The sequence below is a fragment of the Enoplosus armatus genome, chromosome 19 (assembly GCF_043641665.1).
Source record: "Enoplosus armatus isolate fEnoArm2 chromosome 19, fEnoArm2.hap1, whole genome shotgun sequence".
Classification (NCBI taxonomy): Eukaryota; Metazoa; Chordata; class Actinopteri; order Centrarchiformes; family Enoplosidae; genus Enoplosus; species Enoplosus armatus.
In genome coordinates, this window is record NC_092198.1 from 4,267,446 (window position 1) to 4,294,490 (window position 27,045).

The following is a 27,045-nucleotide window of genomic DNA, read 5'->3' on the forward strand; positions in this document are numbered from 1 at the left end:
AAGTCGTGTCCCGGCCGAGCTGACAGAGATGGCAGTGTCAAGGTTACCGCATGCTGCTCTTTCTTTAAAACAGGTAAATATAGACAACAGAGGATGGAACAATGTGTATCGCTTAAAGTTGGACTGGTGGACAACACACACGCGATCTTACTAGTGCTGTTAGCTAACGCTACATCTGTCACGATCTAGCACTGCTAGCTAGACTTTTGTCGGCTCGGTTTGCCCATCTTTAAGCCGTTTTTACGGTTCAATTGAGTCTATTACCCTTTTGCAACTAAGTCCGGGTAACGTTACAGTGAAGCAAGTTAATTGTATTTAAATATTTTATCAGTTATGCGGTCACCGGTGTATGTTTAGCCGCTGTGTTTCACAGCTAGCACCACTGGGGTTAGCAAGCTCGCTCTCTGTTTTTGTGTTTCATAACTTCAGAGAAACAAATGCTGCAGCTAAAGTCAAAACAGCAATTAAACGGAGACTTTTGCATTATGAATGTAGAATTTTGTCAAGATAATGTTCAAGTTACTAGAGTGGTACTTAGATTTGTTCATGGCATAAATCTCTGGAGACAGAGGTCGGTGGGGTCGTGTTTATTTATGTAAAGCTTACTTCAGTAAAATGTTTTGAAACGCGTCCCTGTACACTGTGTGTAGGCTTAATCTCAGGCTAAGCCAGTGTGAACATCTACCAGCTCCAAAGTTTGGTTCAGGTAATGTCTGTGCCTTCCTTATCTAACAGCCCCCAGGAGAGCTAGTTTGGTATGACAGGCTGAAAACTACCGACTGTAGGATCAGGTACATCACAAGTCTCAGGTGGAGATGGGGTTGATCATCGTAGTTTGGAACTTGACTTCTGTTTTGAGCTGTCGGTGTTATATTTGGTCTAAATGTTCCATCATTCATTAAGAAAAAAAGAATAAATGTGCCTTTCACTGTCTCGTTGAGTCTGAACTGCTGCTTCTTTGTCAGTTTTTACAGAGACAGAGGATTTTGGGGATTTACAGGAACATGCTGAGGACCATACGACAGGTGCCGGATGAGGGAGACAGGAAGTACCTCAGAGACTGGGCAAGGGACGAGTTCAAGAGGAATAAGAACGCCACAGACCAGGTAAGGTTTGTTAAATCTTTTCTCAAACTAAATGTATGGACTGGAGATGGAATAGCTGTGACATTGTATTTGTTTTCCCAGCATCCTCTGCTCTGTCCATTACTGCTGCTTTTTCTTCTCATTATTCATTCAGGATGCCATCCGTATGATGGTCACACAAGCTAACAACCACCTGGAGGAGCTGCAGAAGTCTCTGGCGCTGGCCAGGAGTTAAACACTGTGAGCTGCTGTGGACTGATCTGGATTGGCTCTCACTGAAGACTATGAGAGAGACTATGGAGACTCAGTGAGCGCCAACAGGAGAAACCTCTTATCAGGGTAGTGTAAGTGAACAATGCAGCATGTGTTGAAACTTGTTTTTGGCTGGACACCTTTTCGAGAATGGACTGATGGACATGATCTGAAGGCATCCTCCTGCAACCCTCCTGTGCTGCTGCTCACCATATAGTGGTGAGGACTCATTAGCCTGTGAGGCTAGCTGAGCCCAACTGCCAGACCTTTGTGTATATTATATGTCTTGTATGTATTAAACAGGCACTAATGAAACCTCAGACACATTCAGAATGATCATTTTCTTAAAACACAATATCCACAGAGTTCTCCATGTAAACTAGCCAACCTGTATAAGCAGACAGTCACTACATTAAACATACAGTAACACTGCAACACAACTCATTCATCTTTTATGTCACAACCGTCCTTTACAGGTAGACAAGACTGGCAGGGCGCTGACATTCTGGGAGACGTGACTATAGGTAGTCAATGGAGTAATCATTTAATCATCAACTAAACTCATCTCTTTTTGCAGTGAAAATAATGTCAAAGGGACTTTTAATTAATATTAACTGAAAGGTAGAAAAACAAAAAGATGTATACTTTAGTCTCCAAGCCTCTGAGGGGGTGTGCACCTCATATATATATTTAGGTGGCACACTGCTTACACATCTTTCAATTAAAGTGATCATGAAATAGATTCTATTATTTGTTCATTGTTTTTAGCCAGAATAAGGAAATATAACAACAGCTTAAAAAATGTTTTATTGTTTGTTATTTAATGTTTATTTCTTGTTATGAATGTATAAACTAATCATATTTAAACACTAAAAGTCTACAATTGTTCTATGGGCATACTACAGCCTCCATACATACAGCAGCAAAATCAACCATTAGTAGTAGTGGTAGGGTTATATACAGTGTCAGTTTAGCTAAAGTCTCATAAATAAATCAGTAGGTTGTTCCTCTAAGAGCTGATTCCAGCATGCAGATACCAACAAAAAGCTCCTCATACTGAAATTCCTTCCATCCCGACAGCTTTCACTGTCATCCAACGATACCATTGTGGACATTATTTATGCTGGATGTTAATGGAAGACGTTTACACGATTGTTTCTGCTCATGGTTACACAATAGCTATATTATTTCAATATTATTGAAACAGCTATTTTCCATTACGGTATGATTCTGTGGATCCAGGCCCCACGGTTATCTTCTCAGTATGGCTGTGGTTGTCCTGGAAGAGAACTGTTTGTGTCATAAATCCAGATCCAGTCATGGCTATAGAAAGGGTCAAATCTAATCTCACATGGTGGTGAGAGGTGATATGTGTGTGTTAGAAGTCGTCATGTCTGTTAGTCCTCAGCATGCGCAGCTCGTCCTCCAGGTAGGTGATCCTCTCAATCAGAGCGGCTCTGTCGGCCTGAGCCCTCTGATTGGCCTGCCAGCGAGCCTCCTGCGCCTTCCTCTCGTACCAGCGCTCCATCTGCGTCGACACCGCCTCGAAGAAGTACTGGGTCACCTCCAGAGCGTGCATGTTGTCCCTCTCCTGAGCAAAGGAGGGTTCACTGGGCTCGTCTCCAAAGACCTCCAAAGTCCTGCCCCTTGTGGCGCCTCTGGACTTAGTCCTGCCCCGGGAATGCTTCTTGTGGCGCTTCCCTCTGTCCTGCCCTCGCTCCATGTCTCTGAGCCCGGCTTCAGTCCTGCTGCTGCAGCGGCGCTCTGTGGTCGGAGACAGGCTGCTGGCTCTGTAATTCTTGCCCCCCCTCGCCCCGTACTCCACCATGTCCACATCCCGCGGGTTCTGGTTCTTCCTCTGGGTGTCGGCACAAATCCCTGAACGTTCCTTAGGACGAACCACCTGGACAGATGACAGTGGGCTCTTAGCTGCTGCAGGAGAGGTGACTTCTGCATTCTGAGTCTTCTCACCATCTGTTACATGTTCAAAAGGGATGAACACGTTCAATTACACAGTAACAGCACATATTCTTTAAGTCCTTTTTCTTAAGGGACCCCTATTTTACCATTGTATATACACAGACGACCCACAGCACCCACACACAATTACAAGAAAGGGGGGAAAGTAGCCTACTTCTTCTGAAATGAAATGAAATGAAATACCTGCAGGACATTTGTGTAAAACTAGTAATTGTGTATGAAATTCTGAACAGACTATTTCCTGTGAATATTGCAATGTATCAGATGATTCTTCCTTATATTTTTAGGAACACAATTCTACGTCCGTATTATGATTTTCTTTCAATCTCACCATCAGACATATGTTTTAAGAGTCCAAGCAGCCTGGCTTTATAATAAATAAATAAAGATATAAACTTCTAAAATAACCCTTAAATTAGTGAAAGTAGTTAAATGCATTTATATAATATTTTATATATATAAAACTCTTCACGTCACGACGCCCCCATGGAGATTTGGCGTCACATGATGGGGGTTGGGACCCCCAGGTTGGAAACCACTGCCTTAAGCCTTAAGTCTGATTTCTTTGTGTACTCATGGATATATTGTTTTGTCTGATCCCTGTGCCAGTTTGGATGTCCAGGGGGGGGGCTCTGGCAGCCCCACCTTTTGAGCTGAAGCACTGCTGGGCAGATCCAAGAGCTCACCATGGCAGGGGTGGGTTGAACACTTATCTAAAAGTCCTTATTTCAGATGCTTCGTACAATTCACATCACCCACCATCATCACCAACACCGGAGCCCCCCAAGTTCTGAGCCCCTTCGTTAGCATTAGTACTGTATCTCAGAAATGACCAACACAACCTAATAAAATACACAGCAATGGTAAGTTTTAATAGGTGAACAATTCACAGTTGAGGATAAGGTAATTGTTAAAATTGTGAATCTAGCTTTTCATTTACAATTATCAGCCAGTTACATTACAGCATATTTTGTGAATCCTGCACTTTGTTTTAACAACTGGTAATTTCTGAGAGGTATTGGGGCTATTTACTGTCTACCTTAGCAATCATTTCCAGCCTGTAATTTACAGGGTCACTCATTTGTTCATTCGATGTGGAAACAGGGGGGATAACTCTGTCTCTCTGTGAACCCGTGTGTGTGCATGATGAAAATGTTTAGATTTACAGACTTGGTAAGGTGAGCTGTTTGTTGAGGCGTTACCTGGAGAGCTCTCCATATGAACCACGAAGTAGTGGCTGGCTGAGCCGTCCTCTGCCACACCGGGCTTCTCTCGGCCCGATTCCAGGAAGGCAGGGCTGTTGTGGAGATCCAGGCAGTGGGAGCTGCCTCCCTGGCCATAGGGCAGCACAGTGAAGCTGGCTCCATCCACTTCATTTAGGCCCTCTGTCACAGAAGAGGAGCGCTGAAGCTTGGTGCCGCTGGGGTCTACTGTGAAGCGAACCTCCATGTTCTGCAGCTTGGACAGACACCAGCTCTTCAGCTCGCTGACCAGCGACGCCTGCTTAAAGGGCAGATACAGCCACACAGAAGAGTCTATATATTACTTTAAGTCACATTTATTGAGGATTTCTTCAGTCTTGTCACAGTGGACTTGCACATGGAATGCAGGGTTCGGGCATCATACCACCCCAGCATCATTTCCCATTCATTCACTCCATTGACGTTTCAGAAAATCCTTATATAAAAGAGTTTTAAGCCTGGAACTAAGCCAAACAGATGCTTTATCAAATAATTTGTATGTTTTAGTTAGTTAGTAGTTTAATAAATAGTTCATTCATAACCTAATCATGTGATTTGTGTGTATGAAGTATTACACACTGTACATGATAAAGAACTCCGTAGCAACCTTCAGACTGAGACTGAATTCATTAATTGGCCATCTTGTTCCCTTTTTCAAGGGTGGTGCCCCCAAGGAGAATTTAATGCTAGTTAAATTCTGTAATTTAGAATACTTACTTTACTTTTTTACAGCCTACTTTTTATTCACTTGTCTTATTTGGTGTAATAGAAGCAGGTATGGATGTGATCAGCTGCAGAGCCCGTCTGTCTCCAGGTGAGCTGTGGTTGTTGGTGTTACCTGTCTCTTCTCTGCCTGCAGTCTCTCCTGCAGGGCCCGCTGCTCAATCCTCTGCAGACACTTGCTCCTCTCTGCCGACACTCTCTCCAAAGTCATCTTATCAAGAGCTCGGATCTGATGTTGAAACCAACAAGTCACATACATCATGACTGCAACCAGAAACATGACAGCCGAGATAAAGGCAGCCAAGCTTTGTTAAGTCACTTCTATGTTTTCTCTAGTTGTACTGCATTTTTATTCAACAGTCTCAGACAACAGTCTGTGTTTGTCCCTGTCCTGTTTCAACATGACGATGTCCCTGTGCCCTTATTGATCGCTCCTCGCTTGACCTGGAAATTGTTCCGGTCCGCAATCATGAAGGCCAATACTTATTTTTGCTGCAGTTTTATACCAAAGTGGTCAGACAAATAACAGAACAAATCCAAGTATAATACTCATAGGTTTTAGATTTTATTTGGTGAATAATGCTGTAAACACATTGAGTCATTTCCATTCTGTCACATGTGAGGCTGAAAATCTCAGTGCATCTGGTAGGAACTAGTTTCATTTCCACTTTCCCTAAAACATTTGGGCTAATAAATAATTTAAACATTCAACCTGGATTATCAAAGCATTAATTTACAAACAGAATATCAATATATGCAGACGTAAATAATTATTAAGTTGAATACGAAGAATTTAAAAAGCCATTATAAATGGTTCGTATGCACTCAGTGTCTGAGCAGTGAAGTTCATTTACACACTGTGGTTCGACTGGTCTGTACACAGTATACATACAGAATAATGCAAGTTTTAAATAAATGTGCAGATGTTTGTTAAACAGTTCCGGGTTTCCTCTCTGCGTCTTTCCCTGCACCTCTCCTGGCTTCTTCAGTGGAAGAAACGTGAATGTGATCAAAGGAATTGGGAAGTTCCCATGGTTCGATTTGACCCCTGACCTCTCTGGATAACTTCTCTTCAAAACTCAGCTAAGAAATCCATGTGACTTTTGTATGTAAGCGGTTTAAACCAAATAAAGGAAGCTAACTTTTTTTTCCTGTGTTAGCATGTGTATGTTACCTGGTGTTTGTTTTTGTGGTCCAGCTGGCCAATCTTGCTGTTCATCAGGTCTTGGACAGTGTGGATCTCAGTCTTCATCTCCTCCTTGGTGGCCTCTAGCTGGTTCTCCAGTTTACTGATGAGAGGTTCGCAGCGGCAGCCGTTCAGAGGAGCCTGCAACACACCGCAAACATCAACAAAGCTGCACACACAGCAAACATTACACAAGTACAAGTGTTAAGTCTTGTACACAATCTTTCTTTTTTGCTTGTCAAAAATTGTCAAACACATAACTGAGCAGCTACATGAATACTAACCTTTACTAATAATGTTTTGAGCACTTACCTGCATGATCTTGCCATCCTTGCCGCGGTACAGTGTGTAGAGCTGATAGGCCTTGTAGCTGTGTGGAGGGATGGACGCCTGAAGGGAGGCTCCTTGCAGTTTGCCTTTCCTCTTGTGAAAGGCTTCACCGTGCCTGGTCGCTCTGCGGCGGAGGGGCTCGGACAAAGACGGCTGAAACGTCAACAGCACCTGAAGTTAGTAATTATTATCTTACATTAGCTGAGGAAGGGGAGAGCACTGCTCATTGTCTTCCCCTGTCCAGAAGTTCAACTAGAAACTGTTCTCTATTTGTAAATGAGCATCAGTACGGTACGGAGTGAGTCTTTCAAATTGAGGTGACCTACTTTTTCTTTCTGCTTCCTGTTCCTTCCCGTCCTGGTGTTTGACTCGGTCACCTCAGCGTGTTTGCAGGCAGCTCGATCGCTGCTCTGGGTGTCATCTGCAGCAGATGCACTGTCCTGCAGGGAACAGGAGTACAGGAGGAGAGAAAGGTTTGGTAGAGCAGTTTGTTTAACTTCTCTTCAACCACAGACTCACCTTTAGGTAAGTCATCACAAACTCATAATATGCAGCCAAACTTCGTTCGAACCCATTCTAGTGGTCTTTCCAAAGACACCAAATATGTCAGGCTGAATTTTGGGGAAATGTTTTTCAGTTGGTGCACACAACACACAGAATATTTCCATTTGATGGGATGCTGTAGCCATGAAAACAATAGTCCAAGAGTCTTGGCTATGGAAATTTCACTCAGTGTAAATGGATGATTTTCCAACCTTTAAGCTCCTCAAGAGGAATAGGAGAAATCAAAGGAGAAAATAATTAAGTCTTTGCAAATAATAACAATTAAAAAAAAAAGTTCAGCTCACCTTTCTCTCATGCCAAAGTTTTTATTTTTCTCTCCCCCTTTCTTTTCCTTTAATTCTGCTATTTAAAACTATTCACACTATAATATGCAATTGCTTTGACACAATGGTCTTTTTACCTTACAGGGCAGCATCTCATCTCTGGGCACCGACTGAGCTCTGCCCTCCGCCTTCATCTTGTCCCTCCTCTTCCTCGCGCTCCTGCCACGAACAAAACTCTGAACCTGAAAACACACACAGGAGACAAAATGACTGTAATCAGGTGGAAGCCTCATGCATGCTTCGTAAATAAAATAAGACAGCAGATGATTGTTTTTACAGGTTTTCACGAGGAGGAGGGAAAAGTTTGGTAGAGCAGTTTCCTGGAAATGTTTAAGCACTCAGGACATTGAAATATATAAAATGGCAAGATCTAAAGCCTGTTTTAAGGTTTCCCATAAATGTGTATTTTGTACTGCTGGCTAAAAGAAGAATCTAGTGGCCACAGGTGCTGTGGCTTATTTGTAAATGTTCATACATAAGCGTCATATATAATGATGTTCACATTAAACGTGGCCAAAGTTGCAAATAATGAGGTGAACACATGTAAAAGTAATCTCGCTCGGGCTGCTCTGAATACTAGTTTTCCAAAAACTAAAGTTTTTGTAAAAAAGTAAAAAATCTACTTTCGTGCAGAGGTGACGTCAGATAGGCACAGATTTCTTTATATGGTCATCTGCTCCAGGCACAGCACGCCCACAATGTGGAGGGACGCACCATTCACACCCACTGAGAAGTTACATCGCAGCAAAGCAATCGGCCCGTTCCAAACAAGCACATTTCCAACGTGCACTGCATTAGTATTATAAACTGCCATTTAATGAGCACAAAAAAATGTATCTCCAAGTATGAATTTTGTTTACGGCTGCCAGTACTGGTGAGACTGAGAGGTACTGGTTTTACCTGGGGAGCTTTGGTCAGTAGAAGAGCCACATCTGGGTTGTTGTGCTCTCTGGCCTGGTCCAAAGCTGTTTGACCTGCCTGCAGAAACACACACACACACACACACACACACACACACACACACACACACACACAGTAAAAACATGACTCATTTATATGCAATGTTCCTCTGGCACACCACACCACCATCGGCACCTGGCACTTGTATGACGGGCTGCAACTCGACAGAGATGGAGTCAGGAGTGTTTGCCAAGAAGAACTCTCCCTCGGAAGAAGCCCCAACTCCACCACCCCTCCAAACTATAGAGAGATTATCGCTCCTTCCCAGAAATGATCTAGCTACTATTAGTCAAGGCAGAGACTCAGGAGGACTCATTATATGGTACAAGTCAAACTTACACAACTCAATACAGATTCTCAAAATGAAAAAAAAAGAAGCAAAGTTTTGCAAGGCAAATGATTGGCTCATTGTGACGAGATAAGCAGCTTGGATTTGGGAGTACACTGTGGACAAGCAAGCACCTTTTTTGGTCCAATTCAGGCACTGCCTGTTTTTACAATGTGATCCTACACCTGTGGACACTGGTGGGACATTTACCTGACAGAAACTGACAAAGCAACATCTTCTGAGCGGTAGACAGAGGCTGTGGACACTCACATTGTTGCAGATGCGGCTGTCTGCCCCCGCCTCCAGCAGCAGACGTACCGTCTTTTTATGATTCAGAGCAGCTGCCACATGTAGTGGTGTGTCCCCAGCCTGCACACACACAGACACACACATACAGAACAAGAGATAGTGGTGTGTGTGTGTGTATATATAGCAGGAAAATATGGCACTCTTACAAGCCAGATATGATTTAAACAATGGCTCAATGGTCCCATGCCAAAGTAGCTAGCACTGGATTCTTCAGTATTTAGCTGGTGCTGAGGGATCATATCCCGTCCAGTCAGTAACTCACCAGGTTCTTCTCTGACACGGAGCAAAAGGCTCCCAGCAGGATGCGGATCATAGCCACATGGTTGTAGCGGGCTGCCACATGCAGACACGTGTGAAACTCCTGAAAATATGTGGAGAGATCAGCAATTTGCAACAGTATTGAAACATACAATAGACATTTAAAACATTTCATGTGATCTTAAATGGAAGACCTACTGTATATGGGTTTGTCGCCATTTGTCGTTTGGACATTTAATGAATAAATGATTCATTCACAAATATACAGATAGATTAACCAGCACAGGAAAAGCGTGTTAGTTTTAACCTTAATTGTTTTAGATTAATGCATCAAAAATTAACACAAAAAGTAAGCCAAGTCTATTTCTATTATGTCTATTTTACCTAACTTCTTCCAGTTAATGACAGTATGTCTGAGCATTGGTCCACCTGCAACAAACACGATAATAAAATATAGAAGGCTCCTCACTGAGAGCCAGCACATGAGGCACTCAGGCTGCATCTGAGGGCGGCTGCTGCTCAGACCCACCACCAACAACCTCCTGCACTTGTGTTGTGCTGAGTAACAACAGTTTCCCGTGAGGCTGCAGATTACGTTTGAAGTGCAAATGTACTATGTAGTGTTTCATAATTAAGTGACTACTGTGCCGTGTAAACAGTTCTGTGGCAGAGGTGCGCTGCAGAGAGCAGGCTGCCATCCTGGATTTCAAAGCAACTGGGTAACAGAAAGCAAATTAAATGTGAGCGAGTGAAGTCAAAATACAAGTTTGTATTCAAAGAGCATTTTACATGAAGGAGCAGCAAACTTGGTAAGAAGGTAATGACAAATATAGTAACATGTGAAGTATAAAAAACAAGGATCTAAAAGTCCCAAAAAAGAAAAATATCTATCTCTTTATTTGTTTATTCAGATCCCCTTTAGCTGCTACCAAGGTAGCAAATATTCTGTTCATATATTCTCAGATCCACATAAAAACACACAACATACAGGGACCATCCACACTAAATCACATATACGTCTGACCCAAACCCAGATCCCCCTCATACCCACGCAGTGCCCGTCCAACTTCCAGAAAATAACGACAACAAAAATAACTTATTTTATTATTTCTAATAATAAACAGATTTAGTGTCAGACTCTCAACCCACTAGTCCAGTTTGGGGCTGAGAATGGGAAACTCAATGACGAGTTGGGCACACAGCGTAGATGACGAAGGCCTTGAGGAATGTAAGTTAAGACACCAACGTATCACGTGATGTTGAATCAAACGTGATACAAATTACAATAGTGTCTGAATCAAGGGAGAATGCAACCAAGGGGCGGATACATGCTACAAGGCCAACAACAGGTGGAGCATATGCTGTAGTACAAGTAAAGGCACACACACAGCTCCCAGTTCAGTTGCTCCCAGTTGTTCTTTATTATTCTGACTTCTGTATTCCCTATGTTCTTTGGTCTTCTACTACTACTACTACTACTGCATACTTTCAGCAATAGAAACCATTCGAATATCAAAATGTTCAACTTCCCACATCCAAAAAAAACACCAAAACATTCTCTGAACTGAGGGGCTGCATAAAGGGCCAGTAGAAGATAAATGAATTTAGTTCTAGTGGAGCCCCAGAATAAAAATATAGAGCTGAAATGAGTGACCAAGTGACCAAGGGGTGGAAGATGATGATGCATCCATCTCATTAACTCTCAGGTGATTCTAGCAGCAGCAGCATTATCTACCAGAGCCCTGCAGGAGACTCACGTGGTTCTTGCTGTCGGGCCTGGAGCCTCCCAGGAGCAGAACCTTGGAGCTCTGAGCGTGACCGTTCTGACACGCAAGGTGGAGAGCTGTGTTTCCTGCCTGGAAACAGGAGGAGTAGAGAGTAAGTACCATTTATGTGTTTTTATGAACTTATTCCGGTTCACAGTGTTTGGATACTTTGGTAGCACCGTTCATCTGACAATCATGCTACTACAGCTAACTGATCTGAGGCAACAGGAAAAAAAGAGTGAGGGAGAGAGTGAAAAGAAAAGACAGAAAGAGAAAAAGATCACAAACAGAGACAGTGCATGGCACTCAGAATATTTTGTTCATGTGTGTCTACAGAGGTACTTATGAGCCAGATGTAGGGACGGATAAAAACAGTTTATCCTGAATGAAACCTTGAATAGAGCTGAAAACATAATAAACAACACACTGACAAAAAGCTACCCTGACAAGTCAGTTATAGTCTGTAACTACAATTTATATACAGTAAGTTTCATTCATTACAATTTAGTAATTACAAACAAGTAGCTTTCAACTGCATCTCAAGGTCTTCGTCAATGGACGGAATTTGCTCAGTGATGGATGTTGATGAAATGATGATGGGAATGGAATTTGCATCTTGTAAGCTCTGGAAAATGCTTATGGGTGCACCTTGAGTTAAGATTTTTTAGGCAAGGTCAAGAATGAACTTTCATGCTCATTAAAGTGAGAGTGTGAAACGTTTGCTGAACAGTGCTGCAGACTAATGGCACGTCCAATTTTCCTTTATGTGACATGATTCTTTTGGAGTCAGTTCCTTTAAAAGACATCATCATCAATGGGTAACAACTACCCTCAAATTCGGCTGGAACCCATCCTCACAGCATATATTATAAATGAGGGAGCAAAGAGTCTTGCTTTAAATGACTTGTTGTGGATAGGTTTTGCTGTGCAGCACACTGGCCATATTTCCTGGTGAATTTCTCTTAAAGATACAGAATGACAGCTGAAGGAATGATTACAGGAATACAGCAAACACGTTTCATCGATGCTGTGGTTGAAAGTTGAGAACTGCGCCGTAGACTCACCTTGTTTTTAGCATGAACGTTGGCTCCAGCCTTCACCAGTAGTTTAACAGACTGGCTGAAGCCGTGCCAGGACACCTCATGGAGAGCGGTGTTGCCATCCTGAAAGGAAAAAAAAAAAAAATCAAAAAGCCTTGTTAACTACAGCCAGACTGATGCACTTTATGTCAACACAAATCTTAAAGATACTTCCATTTATTAAGATTCTCTTCCTTCATAAGTCTAGATTTCACCACTCTGTGACGGCCCCTGCCTAACTACTGAGATACAGGTGTGGTTTGCCAGTTACTGTTTTTGTGTACGTGTCCTTGAAGGTAACAGAGGAACGCGGTTGCTCAGAGCACCGGGGCCTAGCAAGGGAATAAAAGACACAAAATATGGATTTTCTTGTCATGAACCCTCAATGAATACTCAATCCACCTTCAAATGTCACACCCTCTAAAGAAATAAAGCCTTGAGTCACTGTTTAGTAGCAGACAGTAGAGTGTCTGACTGTCACCATGGCCAAATTAAACGACAGGTGACAACAAATTGTCTGTTATTCCTACATTCATTCTCCACATTTTACAGACCTATGTAGGAGTGTATTTAATTCTATGGTGTATTCCCACTTATAACAGGATGTGGTATGAAGAGAAAGTAATCATTCATAATAAGCCAACTGCAAAGGGAGTTATTAAATCATGCATGGTATTACTGGCTGGATTATTTTTTTACACCCCCTGGCACACCCTTAAGTACCTACCAAAATACACTTTTAATGCACTAAGTAAAGAGTAGTGACATAAAATACAAGGAAAACCAGATAAAATGTGAGTTTTGGTTATAATGGTTATAATACCTGTAGGTCTAGCTACGTTGCTACGTGTGAACAAGTCGTTTTTCTATTCACTGTGATTCTAAACACACTACTCTACTTTTCAATGGGGAATGAGGCTAAGGAGATCACAGGCACGCTGGTTTCATGATTATCAGATACTTTAATTAAGTCATTATGATGGCTTTGAAATCCCCCGTTTCTCTGACTGACTGTAATGGCATTAGCCTCTGTGTGTGTGTGTGTGTGTCTGTCTTTTGATCTGCACCTTGTCTTGTCTATCCAGTGCACAGCCTTCCTGGATGAGAGCGCTAATGACATCACTGTGTCCCACTACGGCAGCCCGGTGTAACGCCGTCTGCTCCCCCTGCCAGCAGTCACACAAACACACGACATTGACAACGACATGTGACAAGAAACTAGCAACTAGTCATAGAAGAAACTATTCCATTATATATCTATCAGAGGTGACACTATCTTTAAGGAATCGACATTAGACTATCTTTGTGCTATCTTGTGGGTCTAAAAAAATTATTCCAATAAAACAGAATTTAAAGCAAAAACATTTGTAATCCTTTGCTGTGTGAGAGCTGAAAGTGGAAACTGACAGATGGATGAATCTACTCACGTCATCTTGGATGTCCAGGTCGCAGCCGGCTTTGAGCAGGATACGCACAACGTCAATGTGGCCTTTGTACGCAGCCAAGTGCAGGGGGCTTCGGCCATACTGTGGACACAAAACACCCACAACTCAGCACAGTGAATTAACTACCAGAGTGGAAACCCCCCTTCTGCTTCCCATGCACGGGATCACAGTCCAATGAGTCGGACACAGTGGATCCCCGGGCCTGATTTTCCTTGTCTGGGTCATTCGGGTCTCCAAACATCGTTGGATGTCGGACCAGACTTTTCTGACCAGACCGAGGCGTAATCATGAGACAGTGCAGTGGATTTTCTAATGACGCAGAGATACGGGATAGTGGACGCTGCTATCTGGTATCTTTACCGCTTTCCCTATATTGTTTAATTATGGCTTTAAACACCACATAGCATAGCTGAATTAATATTTATCTAATATTTCATTTAATTGTTGTGAACTGTTCAAAACCTTTTATTTATGTATATCATTTTATTTCAACTTACTGTATATAGTTCCATTCCGAACCTGTTGCAGGTGGGACATTGTTAAGAGGCGCACCTTTGGCACAACACATGTTCAGCTACTTCAAAGCTGTGTGGATGCTCCTGACGGACAGAGCTATGATGCATCTGGTTTGAAGTGAGTCTGATGCACCATAATGTCCACTGTTTCTGTGCAGAGAATATATTGTGGACCCAGCTCGGTGTCTGATGTGCTCACTGATCTACATCTGCTACATGAGCACCAGGGGAGAGTTGGTGTTTCCACCGCTAGCAAAGGAGCTTTGGACCACCGGGAGGAGGAGGTTTAATAATGCTTTAATTAAACTTAACAGCTAATAGAGCACTAGTTCATTAGCTGATTAGCTAGCGGCAGCTACAGTTAGCGATTACTTTAGCAACAAGTAAAGCTATCTGTCATCTGTCATCGCTGTAAAATCAGAGAGGCAGAGCAGAGGACATCAGAGGGGAAACAGAAAATATTTTCTCTTCAAAATATGATTTAGTTTCACCCAAATCAGTGAATAAGGTCATAAAGGCACGGCCCCCCAGAAACACTCTGCTCCGGCAGCATCTATTGTTTTTCCTACCTAAATCTTATCCCATTTGTGGTCTGCAAATATTTTGATAATTGTTGTCTCAATGTTTTGAATGATTTTTCAAGAAATTGGACCGATCGAAACTTTGACCTCATGACAAATGTGAGGATTTGATGCTTTTCCCTGTCCGATATAATTGCAAATTGAATATCTTTGGTCAAACAAAAAAAGAAAATTGCTATAGTATGGGGGCTAAATTATAAACAAAACAAATGAACAAAAGTATCCACCAGCAACATCTGTCTAGTTATCACACTCAGAACCACTCACTTACCTTGGTGACGGCTACTTTTGCACCCTTGTTGATAAGCTGGACCACATTGTCGGCTTGTCCCTTATGTGAAGCTATGAGGAGGCGCTCGGAAAGTGCGAGGACCTCAGCCGCATCCTGCTGGCTCATGAATCAGGGCGAGTGATGCTGCTGTCACGGTCAGACACTGTGCTCCAGATGGTGGGGAAGGCAGCTGTGGCGATGGCCTCCAATGCCCTCTAACTCATGGCGAGCTCCAATGCAGACAGAGGTGTTAAATAGGAGCTGGAAAAGCTGCCAGTGCTGCTGTTTTTCTGTAACTGCCAGGATCCCTCTCCTTCATCCTCTCAGCTGCTGGGAAAGAACAGGAAACACATGGGGTGAAAACAAGCCAGCATGTTCTTCACTCATAGTAGGCTGGCAAACAGGAAAACGGGGAGGAGTGGGCAGGGTGGACTGACATCCCCACTGTCCAGGTCCTCAAGGGATCATGTGAGTTATACAGATATAATCCGCAGTCAGAGACAAAAAGAGGCGACAGTTTGTTCAGAGACTGAGTGCCTGCTGTACTGTAAAGCAAGCCCTTCACACACAATGAGACACTAAAAAAAAAAAAAAATCACCAGAGCATGATGAGTTCTTCTGTGACACACTTCTGCGGTTGTGGTCTAACCACAGGGCAGGTAGAGTGACTAAAAGGAAAAAGGCTGCCTCATCTCATTTTTCATCAAATATATCAACAGACAGACATGAAGCTGTCATACAAGATCTCTGACTCTACAAGCTCACTGAAATTCATTCCTGCTTAATTAGGTTATCAGTAAATCCTCAGAAAATGGCCCTGGGCTCGAGTCTAAGGCCTGGGCCACACATCCTGCATGCGCAGGAGTCTCGCTTATTTTTTCCCTGTCACATGCGCAGTTCTCTGCAAAAATAGACAGTGAGAATTATCTGTTGACATCATACCAGCAACGTTACACCTTTTACTACTGTTTCAGTGTCCGTATCTGTAAAATGTCTTAAAATATTTAAAATCAGCTGCACCTCGACCAGCTACAACATCAAAATGCTGCCTCTGTATTAATGCATCAGTAATAATAAACCAATAATATAACACATGATGGTATAACACTTACTTTCACTTGAACATGCAAACTCCACACAGAAAGGCCCCAACCGGCTGGTGGGTTCGAACCCACAACCCTCTTGCTGTGAGGCAAGAGTGCTAACCACTGCACCTTAGTGTAAAATAAATTCTAATCATGTCCAGGAAAATTCAATAACAAGCGGCTGCAGACAACTTTTCTGCCGTGAGGCCTTTAGTCACAGCCCCCCCAGGCTCCTTCTCTCTCCCCCTCCCCCAAGGTTTCAGTCAAGGTTCTCACAGTCTTGTGTTCATCCAATAGTTGCCCTCAATTAACTGGATTAATTTTGGTGTAGATGCCAGGGTTAGATTAAAGAGATCCCTGTATGTACCTCTGATCTGTCAGTCATGCAGCCATGCTGAGGTTCACAGAACTTTCTCTAAACCAGTGGTTCTCAGATGTTTCTGGTTTGCCCCCCTTTGGAAGCCAAATTCCCAAATTGAATAAACCTGGCTGACCTGAATGACCCTTGGATGACAGAGGATAACCTATGATATGCACATCGCTGCACAGAAAAAATTTAGTTCTGGCTGAGGCATTAGGATTTTGGCTCTCTGTTACTGAAGGGTATAATTTAACACACAAAACTCACAAAAATCAACTGAGTATAATGGAATTGAATGTCTGTCTTTGTTTGCCGTCAGCTCCCCTTCACCTGAACAAATGAGGAAGCTTGCAAGTCAAGTGATGCTAACACTATAAAAGCAGTATGAGCCGTGAAAAGGATTAGCACTTTGTGGTCATTTGTTTCCATAGAGGCATTACAAAGTCATACGTTCAAACTGGTAACCTGAGATGAACACAGGATGTGAGAGACAGTGAAAACAGCATTTCCAACTCAACACTGACTGTACAGCTCCACTGTGCAGAAGAAGAGGCATGTCCCATCTGATCCCTGTGATGACAATCCCTCTAATGACTGTGTGTTTCCTTTCCGGAAACACAGCAGAGAATGAGATAACATGGTACAAATGACATCAACGAGACTGATTCACAGCGCCGCAGGCATAGATGGCTAAATCCAGAGAGAGAAATGGATTATTTCCAAGTCATCAGCTCTTCATCTCAACTCAGCCATAAAACATGGCTGTGCAATACAGTTCCTCGGCCAAATGATTTCCACTGGACCCATTTAAATTTTACAACATCTGAGTATCACGCCTCTGACACCAAAGGCTAGCCCATTTCTGCAAATAATACGTTGCATGCTGTCTGCTAACGGGCACTTGGGCACTATTTTGTGGCATACTATTCTAATAATACTTTTCATTATTGCTTTTAACATGTTACATCACTAGAATAATTTTCCATGTTATTAGATATTATTATTGTGTGAAATATATTTGAAGTGAGCCAGATTAAATATTTAACCTTTATAAAATGGGGAATAAGAAAATGTGCCAGTGCTTTTGACCATGTGCCACTGTCATTATTGTAATCCCAAAACTGAAGCAGATTGCCATTTTGGAGAAGGGTGTTGTGTCCTCCTTGTTGGATCAGACTGGAAACTAGAATGATGGTAAATAGTTTTAATTTTAGGAATCTTTTGTTATTCTAGTTTTGTGCAAAATAATGTGATTGATTACCGTACAGTGGGGCACTTTATTAATTAAAACTAAATGTAATCATTTTACATTTACAAAACCATTTTCATGGGTTCTTTTCAAACTGATGAGCTGTGCCACAGTATGCTGGTTTTCGCACACCTGCTATCACCAACGGCTCCCTGTGCAGTCCGACAGGACTTGAACATCGCCGAAGTCCAAGCTGTTAATATTTTCACATTATTATACATCAACACATAACTGTGTTAGTATTTACACATCATGACAGTCTCAGAGACAATGGAAAAGATAAGAACCAACTACAGAATTACTGTTCTGTGTCGGAAGTAGTCCTGTTACAAAAATAACTGCTGTGGGATGTTAGGATCTTATAATGGTTTACACTGATAGAGTCGTGAGTCTTTGTGGTTTCAAGGCTGCGTGAGGGTGCTGCTGGGTGCTGCTTGGTACCTTCCAATATATTGTTGAAAAAAAAAGAAGCAATCCTCCAACCTGGATATAGGCCGCTTCTCACAAACAGTTATAATCTCACTCTCCGCTCCATGTATTTGTATTATTGCTCACAAATATGTAGTCTGAAACATATGCTGCAATGAAAAGCATCCCAAACGTGCGCAGTCCTTAATCGCACCACACACACGTACCGAAAATGACAAGAAATGAAAAAGTGAAAAATGAAGAAAAAAAAACAGGTATGCGTCTGACAAATATTCTTGAAACATAATTAAAAAAAATATATAAAATAAAGAATAAAATTAAAATTAGACCACACAAAGTGGAATGCCAAAGAATGCATGAAAACCCTTACACTCAGAGATCAATTCACTTGAGCTGAAAAGGGTGCTAATTCACTATGGTAACATTTGAATGACTCCCTCCTGCCAGCTGAAAACTGAATAAGATTAAGAGAAGGGGGGAAGTTCTCTCCCCGACTGCATTCCAGTTGTTTCTCCAGAAGATCCTGTTCAGTCAGAGACCCACGCACACAAAGCAGGCCTGGCAGTCGCACTGCGGCTCCAGACACGCAGCTAGGCAACAGGGCTTTTGTGCAAACTTTTGGAACTCAGGACTCGGTTCAAAACAAGAAATACCAAGCCCTTGCTTTTCACATGGCTCAGGGAGGAGGCCCTGGAGAATACTTATTAACCTGCTCACTCCTGAAAAACAGCCGCCTTCTCATGCAGATACACCGCTTCATATCTGTGTTGGAAAAAGGGGGGCAAATTATATGGAAGATGGAAAGCATTTTTTTCTAATAGATGTTAAAAACTAAATTACAGTGACCCAAATTACAAAGAGGACAATATAGGAGCAGTAAAGCTGTATTTATGTTATATTTGTTTTATACTATATGCAGTGTTTAAGCCGGGATTGGCTGGGAGGAGGTCAAATGAGCCCCATTAGTACTTTTATACTACTGAAAAAACACCTGTTGAGTGCTAAAACATAATGATATGAGAATTGATATTGGACAAGGTAACCAGGGGTTAAATTGGGATTTGTTATGTGGGGGGGGGGGGTCTCTGTGCAGTGTTTCCCACATTTTGTGAGACTGTGGTGGGTCGACCTCGGACCACTAGGGGGATCTGGGGGGTATGCTCCCTGGAAGAACATTTTGTACATTTTAAAATTAAATGCATCAATGTGATGCACCTTGAGAGCAGGATTAAGAGGCTAGATCTATGAAGAACTCTTCACCTCTATTCTGTATTATATTCTGTTCTATTATATATATAAATAAAATACAGTATTGTTTATTGCAGTATGCGTCACATCTATAATGCCAACTACACTGGGTTATCAAATTCAATATAATGGGTAGTGACATGCAGATGTGCCTTGACTCGGAGGTCCATGAAAGCAATCCACAGATGTAGTGGGGAAAAAAACAAAACCAACCTAGTGGAAACTTGGAGCTGTTAGACAGGATATGTATGGTTCATCAGGGTTCATCACTGCTGCAGAATGCAACTGTTTCATTCTGCCGTGTCCTGATATTGAGCCTGCTCAAGGCCTAATTCAACCAAATATGTATAAAAGCATGTGAACACATGATGGTTGCAATGACACACTGGTCTCCCTCTCTCTAACAACCAGAACACATTTCTGTATTGACAATCACCTTAGATAAAGACTAAAATGAGGGCGATTATATCATGCTGATATTAACGTCACATAATGCATATAGTGTGCATGTAAGCCTCATCATATGTTTTGCTGCATGGGATTCAGTGAACCAGGAAAACAGGGAGCAAAACCTTCTCATTTTAGGGTCAAAGCAGCTTCTCTGGCAGCTGACATGCTGAATCTTGCTGTTTAGCCTGATGGAGATGTGATGGGCTTCCTTCAGAGAAACAGCTGTGATGGGAGGTGTCCACTTGACAACCTCAGTGACATACCTGCTCAGAGCTTCTGCTTAAGATGACTTAAGGTCCTCCTCACTCAACTGCTGAAACTTGAGTATTCCCTTGAAATCATTGCAAATGTCCCTGATTGACTGAAATCTGAAGTCAGCCGTTCAATGATACTGTCCACTGCAACATAATACACAGACTTCCTAAATGTTACATCAGGAGTCTCCTGTGCATCTGATCGGTCTTCAGTGCGCTGGCGCCTGCTATGGGTAAACTCAGATGGGATGCCCATTGCATAGGCTATATTTTTGAATCTGGAGACCTGGCGTCCATCTTCAGCGGGAAGGCCTGGCCCAAGGCAGATAAAGCTCTTTGTCATGAAAGACATTCAAAGACATCCTTCAGAACTGATTCTTCACTTTGGGGAATTCCAATGTGGGGGTGAATGACTCTTTTTATCCCAGATCTGAAAACAGACCTCTCACTTCTCCAATAGTAAAGATGTCATTGGGACAAAGTAGACAAAGTACCAGGACTTTACACCCCTGAGAAATACATGTCTTATCAAGACAACAAAGTAACTGAGACCCATCTTGTCCCTTTTCCTTTCCTTTCATCTAACATACACACACGAAAACAGGTACACCCCTCCTTTCTTCCTCCCTCACTTCTGATCTGGTCTGAGATAAGATGTCCACCAGGCCTATCATAAAACTTAAAACCTGAGGAAGTTACACCGACATATCCTTCGTTCCAGCCCAAGTCTGAATTAAGGTAAATAAGAGGTAACTTAGAGTCAGTAATTTAACTAACATTACTTAGCACATGTTCTTGGAATAGTCCAACTCCGATCTCTGTACGATGTTAGATGAATGAATTATCAATTCATACGTTTAATACGTTGTTTACCATGTGGCCACACTGCTATCTACTGACAAACGGACAGAAATCTCTGTAACAATTGCAATTACGATCAATGTAAGATTGTAGTCTTTTATACTGTACTGTGTGATCAAACTAAGTGTTGTTGAACCTTGGAACCTTAGAAAATTTTGGTCTTATTTTGATCGCTTTTGCCATTTCTATTGGTTATGATAACATTTAACATTGTACTCACCGATTTAGTGTATTCAGGTGATCTAAACAACTTTATTTGGAGGTAAAACTTAAAGTGAACACACCTGAAGTGGCAATAATAATAATTCGTCATTGCACATGAAAACTGCACAACTATGGTAAGAAGGTCAAAGTTGAACAAGGAAGTGGGTCTGTAAACTGTAGGCCTTTCTCAATCTGTGTTCTTGTGGACTTGTGAAACATTACGTCTGACATGGTCAACAAAATGTCCCCAAAGTGTCTGCAATAATTGGCCGATTAATCAATAATGACAATAATCTTTAGTTGCAGCACTACAACTGTCAATGTGTTACTAACTTTAGTTTTGAGATTCAAAACAATGCCTACTTGAGCATGTGATGACTAGCTGATCAACGTCCATGCTCCCCCTGGCTACCCTGGGTTTAGGGTGAAACTCACATTTCAGTTTTACCTCCACATAGAGCGGTTTGGATAATCTGTATAACTGTTGGCTTGTTTACAACCTGTCTTGACTGCTGCTTCAACATTATTACACACTATGTATGAGGACACAAACAGACTCTGTGGTCAGATTAAGTTTCAGGAGTTTTCCACAGCAAGTGTGACTAAATCCAATTACCACACACTATGACAGCCCTGAATTACACCTTTCAAAACAGTGTTTAGCTGAAGAGTAATACTCATGTCAACCGCACACACGATGCGTTTGCTTCTATATGTTCACAATGCAGTGTTGAAGTCAGTGCCGTCAACCATGTCACAATGACCGATGAGTGAGAAGGCAACTGTGCATCCTTTAAGACCCTGGACAGCAGTTGATATTCAAAGTATGCCAGCAATGTAACTGCTAGTGCCCCTGTCAACATATCCAGCAGCAGCCCATTCAAAACCCCAACCAGCAAAGGTTTCATTTAAGTTCAAGTTTCTGACAAACAAGGAAGGGATGTGACCCATTCACTGGCCCCAAAAATACCTTAAAAAGTGCACTTCATTCTTCAACCTACATGTCAGGAAAGGAATGTTGTCATGCAGCATTTTTTTTCTGATTTGATTCGGTAACCAGCAATAAATTAAAAGGTCCTATTCAGTAATACAAAAACCTACTTGGTGATTTAATCACTAAATGCTCTCATACACCCAGCAACAACAGGCCACAGCCTACAACTCCAGCTTGCTAAAAATCTAACATTCGCTGCAGTTTGTGACTCCATCTGAGGACGGAAACATTAAAAACTAAATCTGTGTTCTGTGCAATGAAGCAGGGCATGCATGCACTAAAATTAACCTCAGCGCTCTGAGCTACAACACTGCCTGCTGTATATTCCCCATTATGCGGGTCATCTTTTCTCTCTGTTTGTATGAGCTCTCACAGCCTCATAAAGAGCGCCTGCATTACTATACAGTCCCATGGTGCTCTGCTTTATTTCTTTTACCAATATAAGTTACTTAATTCTGCTTCTATGAGTATGTGCATAGCCTGCTAAAGCGCTTTGGTTTACCCAGTCACTTTTGCTGCTTTTTTGGTGTTTTACATCTTCTTAAATGCAATACTTGTAGAGCTCATGAATATACACACACGATATATATATATCATGAGTGGGGTCTGAGTCCACTTTGAAAATCTCAAATATTTTCACCTAACCCTGGAAATAATCACAAAGTTTGAGGATTCTGAAACATTTAAAAACACAAGAAGTTATGACGTGTAAAATGAAGAAGAAATATTTTGATACAGCACTATTTTTAGGTCAGCAATTTTTAAGCAAATTTGTGGCATTGACCAACTTATCAGTTGTGTCCAAAGCACAATCAGGCAGACCAAAAGTGACCACACCGTCAGAAGATCAATACATCAAGCTTAGTTCCCTGATAGATTTAAAAAAATAAAAATAAAAAAAAAGCGACTTCATCACAGATACAGAATCTGCTAAACAACGAACGGCAAACTCCAGTTTACTTTACTTTACCATTTTACTGTGGATGACTGGGAAAAGTCCTATTTACTGATGAGCAGTAGTATTAGTAGTACTGCAGTAACAGAAGGGTGTATGTACGGAGACGAACAGGAGAGAGAATGATACCGCAGTGTATCAAACCAGCAGTGGAACATGGTGGCGGGAATATTCAAGTCTGGGGGTGTTTTGCCTACTCTGGAGTTGGACCCCTGCACCGAATCGACTACACCCTGACCACTGAGAAGTACCACTCCATTCAGAGACATGCTACACCCTCTGATTTGCATCTTTGTGTCTTTGTGGAGAGGGATTCATACTACAGCAGGATAATGACCCCCAAACACACCTCAAAGATTACTACTACAAGAACTACTTGAAGGCCAAAGAAGACCAAGGAGTCATGGACTTTCCTCCACAGTCACCCGACCTCAACCCCATTGAACTATTTATGGGGGCACTTGAAGACTCAGAAAGCCAAGCATTCTGTGACGTCACAAGAAGCCCTGAGGAACATTGTCAAATCCTGCTGGGATAACATGGGTCATCAGGTTTTGCACAGACTTGTGGAGTCCATGCCAGCTGGAGTGCATGCTGTCATTAAAGCAAAAGGGGATCAAACCAAGAACTTTTCTGAAATCCCTGTACATTTTTCAAAGATTCAACATTTCACTCAAATTTTTACGCTAATATTATCATTTGTCATGAAAAATGTACATTCGAAACAAATGCAAAATAGAAGTATCTTGACTAGTGGTCTCAGACTTTTGTACCCCACTGTATATACTATATATATATATATATATATATATATATATATATATATATATATATATATATGTGTTAACCATCATGTGCACCACACACATATTTTCCAACATCTATTTACAAGAAAAAGAACAGGGGCTAGCACCCTAAAAGGTAGGACAGGCTTCTACAAACCTTTGCAACCCTCTGGAGCTGAAACAGGGTCTTCGTCACCCCAAAAGCCTGCTCAATGATGTTCTGTGCCCATGAGTGCTTCTGGTTGAATCTGCATGGGGCTCTGCACAGGCTCACTGTAAGGTGTTATCAAACACATAGGGGCAGCCAGGCAAGGGTATCCTCCATCTCCTAAAATACACTTCCTCTCTGGTGGGTAGAGCTGCCTAACATAAACAGGGCTGTTTTGAGGACACAAGCGCCATGTACTGAGCCTGGGTATCCAACAAAGATGTCCAAAAACATCTGTGCTGAGGAGTATGTGAATCTCCCAAAATCACCAGGCCTTGAGGGTTCCTGAGGGTCTTCTTTTTGAACAGCTTCAATGCCTGGGCTGTGGTGCTGCAGCGTTTAGACACTTTGGCACTTTCTTACCAGGAAAAGGCTTGTTTGTGCCAAGCAATTCCCCATTTGAGTCAGCCACTAAAACCACTTGTGCGGCTTGCTCTTCAGGCTGAGTGGTGGGAAGCTGGGATGGACAGAGCTAAAAAAAAACAATGCCTTGTTGCATTTAATGTGTTAACGTTTCACATCTTATTTTAACTTACACGGGTAATTGGACTGGCTAGCTAGTAATGGTAGCCTTGACACCAAATTCAACACACACAGTGATGTATTGATAAGTTTGTTAGCTAACACAGCAGCTAACTAACGTTAGGTCTCTCTGAGTAATTCATAAACCTTTGTTTGACTAGTTTATTACTGAACACGGCCGGAGGCGGAGGAGGTGTAGCTGCTCATGCCGCCTCATCTCTAATTGGAGCAAGTAGAGTGTCAGCTGTGGGGCAGAGCATCGAACAACCCCCCTTTTCACATTACTCCTGAAAAAAGTGACCATACACCAATACCCCCCCCCCCCCCCCCTTACTTAATGACAGCAGATGTAGCGTCTGAGAAAGAGACATGGCTGTGGAGTTCATTGTTTGAAGCTACCAATGAAGGGGTAAGTGGGTTAGTGAGACTAAAGAAAGCTCCTTTTCTTATGCCACAGTGCTATTCACTTGCACCTCCAGGAAGCAGTGCTATGACAAACAGTGTGCTAATCCCAGGGTCTGTCCTATTACACTGCCACCTGAGGCAGGGTTTGAACCTCTAATGTGTAAATCTGATTCCAAAGTAATATTATCTCTTTCAAAACACATTAATATCATAGATTTACTATATTATAGTGGTCAAAAAGCACAAATGACATTTTTAACAACACTGATTTTTACTCAGACAAATCTAATAATCACCTCTCATACAGTGTCCAGTTTCTGGAGCCTGTGCTAAGCAGGTCCCCTGGGACATGAGCAGACGGACAGGCGAACAACAGAGTGGAATGACTGATGATTCATCCATGTTTCCTGATTCCAGTGTAACTTAATCGCACATAAATTCAATAGCTTTTTGACAGGGGGACCATGACGCTGTTTTTGTTTGTTTTAAACTGTTTTGTTCAGTTCAGTACAAAACTAGGCATAAACACGCACTGTCTATAAAAGTAGTAGCTCAGAGTAACTATGTTTGTGCTATAACGTTCGGAGGAGAAGGATGCCACCCCAAAATGAAGGGAGTCCTCGTTTTACTGGGTATCCCTCCAGGCTCCCTGGGCCCTGACATCACCCTGAAATCCCATTCAAATAATTGCTCTTCATCAAGGCTACTACAAGCTCACAACAATCACTTCCTCTGCCTTCTGGGTGTAAGTTGCTGTATTGTGATGAGGTATTATTATTATAACACATTACTGACCAGCCTTTCGTAATAAGCTCATGTCTTGAACTGTTAAATGCCCTCAATTTCAAACAATATTCAGGTTAAGCCTTTAGACTAAGTTCCGGGTTGCGGTGGAGATTTCACTTAAGCCTACTTATTTCACATTTCCTTGGTACTTTTTTTCAGGGGCTATAGCCTCATTTGCATCAGATACAGCACAGGCTATTTTGCATTGATTAATTTTTAAAAAGCTTAATTTATTCTTGTTTTCAACATCTTGTACGTGCACATGGTTGCACTAAACCCCTCTGAGTCCACACTAAAACCCTTTAAATAGTGTTACAACTTGTGAGAACATTTTGCTGTAGCCTAAACCAGTAACTCACTGAGGAGTTGTGAGACTATGATGGGAACACTGAGGGAATATCTCGGCGAGGTCATTCAATAGAGAGCAGCACAGACGGACGATAACGCGTTCTTAACCAGACCTAAACCAAAAAATGACTAAATAAGCAGAATACCAATGTCTGTCAAACACACTGAGGATTACAGTGATTTCTAACCATTCATTCACAGAGACGTACCCGAAGTACCTAAAAGTAAACTAAAAAAGTAAATTCACTTTAAATTCACAACTTAGTTACCATATAACGTTAGGCTAACAAGTTTACATAATATTGTAAGTGTATCGCCGCGACTTGGAGTTTGGGAATTAAGTAGAGGCGCTTCACAAACAGTGGTTTCGTCACAAAAATAACAAATACGTTAATGAGAAGGCTGCGATAAACGTAGCAGAACAGACTAACATAAAAAAGTCACAAAAATAAAGTCTTGGAGCCAACTAGCGTACATTATTTGAATATTGCAGTGATTTCTTTCGACGTAATTCGTATGCGGAGTCTCAACGCAGAGCTCGTCACGTCCAGTGTACGCAGTACAAAAAAAAAAACCCACCATGGAAACTCTGATATTTTAGAGACAAAAAAACATAATAAAGCAGACTAACCTCGAAGAGAATTGGGCACACAAAGCGTCGACTCGGACGGAAGCGGTGTTAGCTACACCGATAGTCCCGCGTAG

General features: G+C 42.0%; 2 protein-coding genes across 3 annotated transcripts; one reads left to right on the top strand and one right to left on the bottom strand.

Moving 5' to 3' along the window:
• Window positions 1-2,079, top strand: lyrm2 (LYR motif containing 2). The gene is made up of 3 exons (XM_070925927.1): window positions 1-73; window positions 966-1,106; window positions 1,240-2,079. The coding sequence occupies exons 1-3, from the start codon at window positions 29-31 to the stop codon at window positions 1,318-1,320; spliced, it is 267 nt and encodes an 88-aa protein (XP_070782028.1). The 5' UTR covers window positions 1-28; the 3' UTR covers window positions 1,321-2,079.
• ankrd6b (ankyrin repeat domain 6b) lies at window positions 1,664-27,045 on the bottom strand. 2 transcript variants are annotated; one of them, XM_070925926.1, is made up of 16 exons: window positions 26,972-27,045; window positions 15,197-15,523; window positions 13,812-13,910; window positions 13,452-13,550; window positions 12,370-12,468; window positions 11,297-11,395; window positions 9,544-9,642; window positions 9,243-9,341; window positions 8,585-8,662; window positions 7,762-7,866; window positions 7,124-7,237; window positions 6,780-6,950; window positions 6,456-6,608; window positions 5,397-5,510; window positions 4,520-4,817; window positions 1,664-3,311 (listed from the first exon to the last, which is right to left on the bottom strand). In XM_070925926.1, the coding sequence occupies exons 2-16, from the start codon at window positions 15,320-15,322 to the stop codon at window positions 2,716-2,718; spliced, it is 2,349 nt and encodes a 782-aa protein (XP_070782027.1). In that variant the 5' UTR covers window positions 15,323-15,523; window positions 26,972-27,045; the 3' UTR covers window positions 1,664-2,715. The 2 variants fall into 2 exon arrangements, with proteins under 2 accessions (XP_070782027.1, XP_070782024.1); XM_070925923.1 differs by having other exon boundaries at window positions 4,520-4,820.